The sequence below is a fragment of the Apium graveolens genome, chromosome 10 (assembly GCF_009905375.1).
Source record: "Apium graveolens cultivar Ventura chromosome 10, ASM990537v1, whole genome shotgun sequence".
Classification (NCBI taxonomy): Eukaryota; Viridiplantae; Streptophyta; class Magnoliopsida; order Apiales; family Apiaceae; genus Apium; species Apium graveolens.
This window is the reverse complement of record NC_133656.1, coordinates 113135293-113146096: the sequence shown is the minus strand read 5'-3', so window position 1 is coordinate 113146096 and position 10804 is coordinate 113135293. Positions and strand designations below refer to the sequence as shown.

Here is a 10804-nt window from a genome sequence, read left to right as displayed (position 1 = left end):
GTTGCTGGAATCCAGGTGGGTTAAACTATTTACTCACTCCTTGATGATATGATGGCTGAATAGCATTCTGATTATTCCCCCAGCTGAAATTTGGATGATTTCTGTTATTAGGATGATAGGTCGCTGGCACAGGCTGCTGTTGTCGCTGATAATTATTCACATACTGAACAGATTCGTTTACAAGAGAACACTGATCCGTAGCATGAGAACCTGCACAAAGCTCACAAACCATAGCTATTTGATTAACTCCATACGTAGCCAAAGAATCAACCTTCATTGATAGCGCTTGGAGCTGGGCTGCAATAGCGGTGGCTGCATCAACTTCCAGAATACCTGCTACCTTGCCTGACGTCATCCTCTGAGTTGGGTTTTGATGCTCATTTGCAGCCATCGTCTCTATAAGATTATACGTCTCAGTATAGCTTTTAGACCATAAGGCTCCTCCAGCTGCTGCATCGAGCATGGGCCGAGATTGGGCCCCCAAACCATTATAGAAACCAGTGATCACCATCCAATCCGGCATTCCATGATGTGGACATTTTCTCAACATTTCCTTGTAGCGTTCCCAAGCCTCGCACATAGATTCTGTAGGTTGCTGCGCAAACTGAGTAAGAGCACTCCTCATAGCAGCAGTCTTTGCCATTGGATAAAACTTCACCAGAAACTTTTGCGCAAGATCTTGCCACGTAGTGATGGACCCAGCTGGTTCAGAATGTAACCAGTCTTTAGCCTTATCCCTCAGTGAGAATGGGAAAAGCCTCAACTTGATAGCCTCATCAGTCACGCCATTATACTTAAAAGTGCTGCAGATCTCGACAAAATTCCTTATGTGCATGTTGGGGTCTTCAGTTGCAGCTCCTCCAAAAGAAACAGAATTCTGCACCATCTGAATAGTGCCCGGCTTGATTTCAAAGGTGTTAGCTTGAATAGCCGGATGAAGGATGCTTGACTGAATGTCATCAATTTTAGGCCGAGAAAAATCCATAAGAGCTGGATCAGCTTGAACAATACGATCTCCCATGTTTACTGGTTCTTTCTGCTCAGTTCCTGAATCCGAATCCTCAAAATCTAACTTCTCCGGAATATCAAGAACTTCGTCTGTCTCCTCAGCTGTATCTAAAGTCCTCTTGCGAGCACGAGAACGAGTTTGCATAAACGCTTGCTAAAGTACCTGAAACACAACCGAAAAGAGTAAGTAACTACTACGTCCTAATCACTGAGTCCTAATGACCAATGATGGTAAGTACATAAACTAAACAAATACGCCGAGTCCCCGGCAGCGGCGCCAAAAACTTGTTAGGGCGAAAACACGCGCTAATATTCACGCAAGTATACGCGTTCGCAAGTAATATAGAATATTTTCTAGTTCGTTCCCTCAGAGACTCAGACTAAATTATTGTCTAATTAAACTCACTCACCAATGTATGATTACTTCTCAATGTTAAGATAATAACACTTAAAATTGTTGATTAAATATTAACTATAATTAACTACTTAATTAACCACTTAACTAGCACTTCAATTTATCAATAATAAAACACTCATGAGATCACAACTTCATTATTACTTCCTTCTATAGCCATTGTTATAACCTTTAGCATGTGACAATGATGATATTAATCGAATAACACGAACTGATAAAAGCCAACTCTCATTGTACTAATACCATTCTACCAAGCATCCACAATTAAGATAGAAGTTGAATAGTCATCAATTATGTTGAGTTCCTATATGTCTACAGAAATTGACAACACAACGATTTAAGCTCAAGTTATTCCTTTTGATTACATAGGGCAAATAAAACTGTTAGAGTTACCCACTAATCATGCTCAACGTACATGAACCTATGCTAGCATGGCAAGTTCTAAATCTCATGATCCACCGTCGCTTCACAAGAGATTAACACCCTATCTTATATGTTCGCGACGCACATAAGACGAATACGCACAACCAATACTAGATATCATGCAATCATTACACACTAAAGTATTAAACAATTAACTAAAGAATTCCATAATAAATCCGTTGCAACCCCATGATCACGATTAGCCCATAATAGAACTTATCGCCATCATGGGTTCATTTGAAATTATGATAAACAAACACAAGAAAATAATAACTAAACTAATTATATTAAAATAGAGTACGTCACAAGAGTAAATAAGTCAAAGCAAGAAAACTAGCATCCAACGTTACAACGAAACAAGAATCACAAGAATATATGCTTCATCTTCGTTGCGGTGTGCTAAATCGGTCTTCTTCCTTATCTCCTTCGCTTCTTGCATAAAACACAATCTAAAAGATAATCCCCTTAATACTCTTAATACTCCCTGTGAAAACGTCTCAAATCTACCTATATAATAGTCCCATAAAACTCAGATTACATAGAAGTTGGAAGCCAAACAGAAGTAGAAGTCTAAAATAATTTATCTTTTTCCCCGACCCTGCGCGGCCGCTCAGCATAGCTGCGCGGGCGCGCAGGTTGCTGCACGGCCGCTCAGCATTGCTGCGCGGGCGCGCAGGCCTCTACTGGAAAAAATCCAGGTTTGCTCCGTTTCTTCGCCGTAATCTGCCCATTCCTTTCCTCTCGCAATGGTGAACACATGCCAAGGCTTATTCTTGATGATTCCTCCCCCGAAATGCAACTAATACCCTGAAATGCATAAACACTAGAAAAACGCATGAAATACACAAAATACTTGATTTTAAGACACCAATTTAAGCCATTTTAAGACGTTCTAAGTGGTATAAAATGCCACTTATCACTTCCCGCTTGATCTTCAACTGGTGATAGCCCGATCTTAAATCAATCTTCGAAAACAACATGTTCCTTTAAGCTGGTCAAACAAGTCATCAATCCTGGGTAGGGTATACTTATTCTTGATGGTTAACTTGTTCAGTTCCCGATAATCAATACACAATCTCATACTTACGTCTTTCTTCTTCATAAATAACACTGATGTGCCCCACGGGGATATACTTGGTCTAATTACTCCTTTATATAAAAGTTCCTGAAGTTGTTTAGCTAGTTCTTTCATTTCCACTGGGGCCATATGATAGGGAGCCTTTGAAATTGGTTCTGCTCCCGGAATTAGGTCAATAGAGAACTCAATCTCACGATCGGGTGGTAATCCCGGTAATTCATCTGGAAACACATCTGAAAATTCACTAACTACTGGGATCTCATCCAAAATGGGTGCTTCTTCTCAGTGTCCACGACATGGGCTAAGTATGCCTCACATCCTTGTCTCAACAGCTTCCTTGCTTCCAGTACCGATAGGAATTTCTTTTTCTACTTCTGTCCTTGGTAAGTTACCCTAATATTATTTTCTGTATACAACAAAATTTTCTTTTTCTTACAATCAATATTTACCATATGCTGGGACAGCCAATCCATTCCTAAAATTATATCAAATTCTCCTAGCTCAAAGTGTATTAGGTCCACTGTAAAGAAACGCCCACATATTTCTAATTGACACCTAGGGAAAAATTGGCTTACTGGAACTTTATCTTGGTTGGCCACTTCTATAGTCAAGGGTTCATCTAAATATTCCAACATCAAATCTATATTACTTACACATTCTTTAGATATAAAAGACTTAGACGCTCTTGAGTCAAACAAAATTTTAACAGGCACGGAATTTAGAGAAAATGTACCTGCAACTACATCCGAATCCTGAGCATTAGATCTCTTGGTCATCTTGAAGGTTCTGGCTCTTGCTGTGCTGGTTTCCGGTCCTTGAGATTCACTACCTCCTACACTTCCCTGAGTAGCCATCTTGCAGTTTCTGGAAATGTGCCCAACCTTACCACACTTAAAGCAGGTGACTCCGAGGTTCCCTGAGTTACATTCTGACGCATAATGACCCTTTTTATCGTATTTAAAGCACTGAACATCCTTCCTGCATTGACCACTATGCTTTCTACGACATGACTTACATTCCACAATTGGCCTGGTTGACTGAGCTGGGGCAGAGGCAACTGAGGTGACACCAGAACTTGTTTGAGTAAAGCCTTGCCTCATAAATCTCTTTTTCCTATTCCGGCCAAACTTCCTTGAGAACTTCTGAATGGAATCTTCTTGATCCGCCTTTTTTGCACTATTATCAAACTTCCTCTTCTTATCACTCCTCTCCTTGGAGGCCAACTTCCGATCACTTTCAATCACTAGGGTGGCTTGAACTACAGAGGTATACATCTTGAGCTGCAGGGCCACCACTCCACTACGAACTTCAGGATTCAGTCCTTGTTGAAACCTTCTAGCTTTCTGAATCTCGGTATTCACATATCCAGGGGCTAGTCGGGCCAATTCCGTAAACTTGGCCTCATACTCAGCTACACTCTTCTCTCCTTGCTTCAGTTCCAAAATTTCTACTTCCAACTGACTCTGCAAACAATCTGGAAAATACTTCTCTAGGAACAACTTAGTAAATCTGGCCCAAGAGACATGGCCCTCTCCTTCTAGTGCACGCGTACATTCCCACCAAAAATTTGATTCACCCTTGAGAAAATAACTAGCATAATCCGTCTTAGAATCATCACTGACCTGAATGAGGGTGAAGGCTTTATCCATTTCCTTAAGCCAAATTCTAGCGGCAATCGGATCTACCTCACCCTTAAACTCTGGGGGTTTGACTGACTGAAAGGACTTGAAACTAACGGTTTGGTTTGGCTCTTTAGGCTGGGGTTACTCTTGAAGTTGCAATTGTTGTTGGATTTATTGGTGCTATTGTTGTATGAATTGATGCTGTTGTTGCTGCTGTTGCAGGAATTGCTGTTGTTGACGCTGGAATTGTTCTTGCTGCTGAGCCATCTGGTTAGACTCTTGGCGTAACAAATCTAGTAATCCATCCATGGCTGGGGCCCCATCAGAGTTCCTGCTGGAGGAATTGGACGGGATATTCTTCTTGGGAGGCATTCTCCTGAAACACAACAAAAAGGTTTTATATAAAAATTGTGCCCCCGGGTAGCAACATTTTTATACATCAGGAGAATGCTGTCACAATTACATATTCCCTTCCTTGTTTATTTGAGGTCCATCCATGATGCATAACTAAATTTAACAAAACCAACAACAAACACAACAATAACAGTAACAGTAATAACAACAGTGCAATAAAGATAAAACCAACAACAATAGTATAATAGAAAGAACGATAATACAACAACAGTACAAATCCATCCAACAACTACAGTACAATACTCGAAATAAACTGAATACACAACAAAATTGGTTGTCATAGCAGCCTCCGCCTAATACAAGCTATAGCAACATAATATACATACATAAAGAAAACACCTACAGAACTCCTATAAAGTAACTCTGAGCTCTGTATCTCACTACAGCAACTCTGATCTAACCAATGCCACTGCCACCGATAGATCCTAACTCATATACCAACTAGTTCACGAGATCCTGATACTGAACAGCTCTAAACTCGGAGCTAATGAAATGATCAATGGTCCGGGATCTCTCAACAGCAGCCTGGGTCAAGGATCGCACTCTCTCCTGTACATCGGGCGAAGGGGCAGGGATGCCCTGAAAAAGCCCAACCGATATCTGGTCAAGTTGTGCCACTAACCCTGGGCTCTGCTCTCTGATCAAAGACTGGTTCACTGATCGGTGAACATGGTAGGGGATCGGGGAAGATGCACCTGAAGGAACGGATGGAGGGACATGTGGTCTCAAGCTGGAAGAACTGGGACTATACCCTGGAGGGAAATCCCTAACAGCCGACACTGACCTTCGTACCCAACAAGGACGGGCACTAGGTCCTGACACACCTCCTGGTACAACTGGAGGAACGGGTGGGGGAGGCATAGGAGTCTCCTCAACTATGACATCCAAAGTCCTCTCAGAGTCTGAATCATCTGAATCTGACTGGTTCCCCCGAGATGGAGAACTAGAAATCACTATGGGCCACTGTCAACGATATAAATATACAGGGAAGATACAAAAAGTTTAAGGCAAGTATATTAAAATATTAATAGATGTCAGGGTAACGCCTTCGGAACCCTCGACTGACACTTAGGGTTGCTCCTCTAACTGAGTTGCTGACTCACACTTTAGGACACACTTCCTACACCTTCCTGACTCACTCCTTAACCTAAATTACGGACTTGAACCTGTAGCTCTGATACCAACTGTGACGGCCTCAACCCCGGGGTCAGGGGATCGTCACCAAAATATAACAAACTATGAATATAAATTACTAATTAAACTTTATTATAAAACACGACCCCAAACCAGGAGCCGATGCAGGTTCAAGTATTATTTAGGTTACAATACAAGAACTAACTTATTCCACAATCCGACACTCTAACTTATTACATCAACTCATCAGACCTCAGGGTCTGATACAACTACCTCAGAGGAGCCGGGACCGGAGGGGGCTGACACTCTACTCTGCCCTGGTCTTCTAGACATCTGCAATAAATAAGTACAAAACAAGCTGCAAGGGTGAGCAATCAATTGCTCAACAGTACCACTATATGAATAACAAGTAAAAAAGCGTATATAAAAACAGTATAGGAACATATATCAGGTATCGTTTATGAAAACAAGTAAAACATGTACAAACTGGATATCAAAACTAGCATGCCCTGAAAAACAATATCATATGTAGTTTGCTGTGTCAAAATACCAGAGTCCAATTTTGGCATGATATTTCCTTTCCAAAACCATTTTTACTAGAAACATAAATCATCTGTCCCGTTACGGGGACCACAAAACCATTTGTTCCATTACGGGAACCACTAAACCAAAATCAGATATATAATTGGACGAATCCTAGGGACAGCTGATCAATCTATCCCACCAATATTTTTTCCGGAACTCAGAGACTAGCTAGGTCTCTGTCATGATGGACTAAGCGGTCTAAATAGGGCGCGTAACCGACTTAGCCTCTTACGCAACCCTGCTGGGCCGTTACGGGCCTCATATGCAACCATCCACTATCTGATCCGTTTTTATCCAGTTTTCAAAATCAATTACACCTATCTCTTTTTAAACAGTTATCTCACAACACACATTATAAAATCTTTCCAATTTAATCATAATCTAGAGATATGCGTTTTCAGAAGTTACTTTTTCTTCAAAACATCAGTTAGTAAAAAATATTTAAATACGGGGAATACGTAACTTAAAATGTTCTGTTCCAGTACGTAATTTAAATCAACAATCATTCATATATATTAAACTATAAAAGATTTGTTCAGGGATACTTGCCTTGCGAAGCTTTACCCTAACGCTGGCTTGACTATAACCGACTTTAATTATCGGGTCCTTCGGCTTGAACCTACAGAATTGAAACAAACTAGGTTAAATGACCGGTTATGCTTGACTTATCCTGACTAAACTAATTACCCAACGATACGATTCCCGACTCGTACACATTCACATAATAATAATAATATACACGTAATAATGGTACACATAACAATTAGGATTCGATTTATATTTATTTAGATATATATACTCGGTTCGTATGTAAAATTAATTTTTAGAAAAATTTTGACAGCGACTCCTCTATTTATAGACCTACCCGTCGAAACATCAATCGACGTCAAAACCTAACAATTCACAATTCATAATTCCATACAACTCGTCATAAAAATATTTATTTACGCTTTGAAAATAATTTATACGATCATTTTATTTATTTAAAATATTTAGGACTCAGATCAAAATCATCACCGTCCACCGTCCGCTCGCGAAAAGTCATCGCGGACGGCGGAAAAATTCCACGGGTACCCAAATAATTTCCCAGGTTTCCAACGCGAACTTCGCCAATTAATTAAATTAAATTCCCACACGAAATATTTAATATCACGAATTTTACTCAAATAATTCCTGCAATTAAAAGGAATTAAATCAGAATTTTGTAACATTCAATCCAACTGCACCAAAAGGCCCAACACTACCAGGCCCAAAGTAATAGGGCCGAAGAATTCAGCCCAGCAAAAAAAAGGAGAAGAACAAAAGCAAAACATAGCCACAACCGTGGCCAAAAACACGGCCATGCCGCCACACACCCACACACACTCACGGACACTTCACAAACACACACACACACAACTTCACACACACACACACGAACATATATATATGCACAACCATATACACACATGTTAGGGTGAAAACACGCGCTAATATTCACGCAAGTATACCCGTTCGCAAGTAATATAGAATATTTTCTAGTTCGTTCCCTCAGAGACTCAGACTAAATTATTGTCTAATTAAACTCACTCACCAATGTATGATTACTTCTCAATGTTAAGATAATAACACTTAAAATTGTTGATTAAATATTAACTATAATTAACTACTTAATTAACCACTTAACTAACACTTCAACTTATCAATAATAAAACACTCATGAGATCACAACTTCATTATTACTTCCTTCTATAGCCATTGTTATTACCTTTAGCATGTGACATTGATGATATTAATCGAATAACACGAAACTGATAAAAGCCAACTTTCATTGTACTAATACCATTCTACCAAGCATCCACAATTAAGATAGAAGTCGAATAGTCATCAATTATGTTGAGTTCCTATATGTCTACAGAAATTGACAACACAACGATTTAAGCACAAGTTATGCCTTTTTGATTACATAGGGCAAATAAAACTGTTAGAGTTACCCACTAATCATGCACAACGTACATGAACCTATGCTAGCATGGCAAGTTCTAAATCTCAAGATCCACCGTCTCTTCACAAGAGATTAACACCCTATCTTATATGTTCGCGACGCACATAAGACGAATACGCACAACCAATACTAGATATCAAGCAATCATCACACACTAAAGTATTAAACAATTAACTAAAGAATTCCATAATAAATCCGTTGCAACCCCATGATCACGATTAGCCCATAATAGAACTTATCGCCATCATGGGTTCATATGAAATCATGATAAACAAACACAAGAAAATAATAACTAAACTAATTATATTAAAACAGAGTACGTCACAAGAGTAAATAAGTCAAAGCAAGAAAACTAGCATCCAACGTTACAACGAAACAAGAATCACAAGAAAATATGCTTCCTCTTCGTTGCGGTGTGCTAAATCGGTCTTCTTCCTTATCTCCTTCGCTTCTTGCGTAAAACATAAACTTCTTCCTTATCTCCTTCGCTTCTTGCGTAAAACACAATCTTCTTCTTTTTCTTTTTTTGTGAAAACATCTCAAATCTACTTATATAATAGTCCCATAAAACTCAGATTACATAGAAGTTGGAAGCCAAACAGAAGTAGAAGTCTAAAATAATTCAGCAAAATTCCCGACCCTGCGCGACCGCTCAGCATAGCTGCGCGGGCGCGCAGGTTGCTGCGCAGCCGCTCAGCATAGCTGCGCGGGCGTGCAGGCCTCCACTGGAAAAAATCCAAGTTTGCTCCGTTTCTTCGCCGTAATCTGCCCGTTCCTTTCCTCTCGCAATGGTGAACACATGCCAAGGCTTATTCTTGATGATTCCTCCCCCAAAATGCAACTAATACCCTGAAATGCATAAACACTAGAAAAACGCATCAAATACACAAAATACTTGATTTCAAGACACCAATTTAAGCCATTTTAAGACGTTCTAAGTGGTATAAAATGCCACTTATCACACCCCCAAACTTAAATCGATGCTTGCCCTCAAGCGTCACAGACTCAAAAACAAATAAAAATATGCATGAATACAATCTATATGAAAATGCAGCGATCCCCCTTACTACAATTAATCAACCAAATTGCCACATCTCAACGAATGCAGTTAGACAACTAAAGATCAATAAACTCATGCAAACGGACATACAGCCAGAAACGTGGTGTGTGCAAATGCTTAACAGATATGCTTCGGAACTAGACCAATTACTATGACTAGACTATCCTCAAGGCAATCCGACGATTATACAAAGAATAAAAATTCCAGGCACAAAGTGATATACAACACTACAAGAACTCTGGAGCTTACTACAGAATCGTGCTTTTTATTTACAACTCAAATGCTTATTTGACCGTGCAATGAGTGAGGTCCACAAAAGACTTATACAATGATATCCATGTAACGAGCGTTAGGTTAGCGGATCCCAGACTCTAAAAGCCTTAGGTCGCTAGGCACAAAGTCCCCTAAGAACTTAATAACTCGAATACCAAAGAGCCCACTCTTGATCAATTATGCCAAATTTTATTTTATTTTTTTTTAATTTCTGAGCAAGTGCATTTCGCTCCATCTTGCTCAACCCTAGACTACTCGCAACATACGCGAGCCGGCTACTAGCCATTTGATGCCTAGCCACAACTAGCAACAACTTTCATATTTTTTTCTCCAAAATTTTTCTTTTTCATGTCTTTATCACTAAGAACCTATAATCGAATTCTAAGCATAATAAGTAGATTGACCTTGAAAACAACCAAATCATAACACAATCTAGCCCTTTCGCATTCTCTAAGACTTAGTGGACTTATAATTGTTTCTAGCATGCATATCAACCTACACAACTTAATATCACTTTAATGCTATCACTACACTCACATCAATATCACAATTCAGTCGATAAATCATTGCAAAAGGGATCATGGTAAATGCATGAGCTATATGACATTCATAAAAAAAAACTATATGGCATAAATTATGCAACTATATGAACTAAACTATCATGAATATGCAACTAAATGACACACACACACAATATTCCTTAACTACCACCCCCAAACTAAAAATCTTCACTGTCCTCAGTGAAAGTAGTAGAAAGGAACACAGGGTATACCTACTCGGAGTCATCATCATCATCACCCTCAGTGGG

General features: G+C 39.5%; 1 protein-coding gene and 1 non-coding gene across 2 annotated transcripts; one reads left to right on the top strand and one right to left on the bottom strand.

The window, feature by feature from the left end:
* The first annotated feature begins 521 nt into the window (after window positions 1-521).
* LOC141694155 (small nucleolar RNA R71) lies at window positions 522-628 on the top strand. The gene has a single exon (XR_012563482.1). It is a non-coding gene; the product is annotated as a small nucleolar RNA R71 (small nucleolar RNA).
* A 2664-nt stretch (window positions 629-3292) lies between these two features.
* On the bottom strand, window positions 3293-4573 carry LOC141690867 (uncharacterized). The gene is made up of 3 exons (XM_074495624.1): window positions 4396-4573; window positions 3658-4296; window positions 3293-3543 (listed from the first exon to the last, which is right to left on the bottom strand). The coding sequence occupies exons 1-3, from the start codon at window positions 4571-4573 to the stop codon at window positions 3293-3295; spliced, it is 1068 nt and encodes a 355-aa protein (XP_074351725.1).
* Window positions 4574-10804: the final 6231 nt, after the last annotated feature.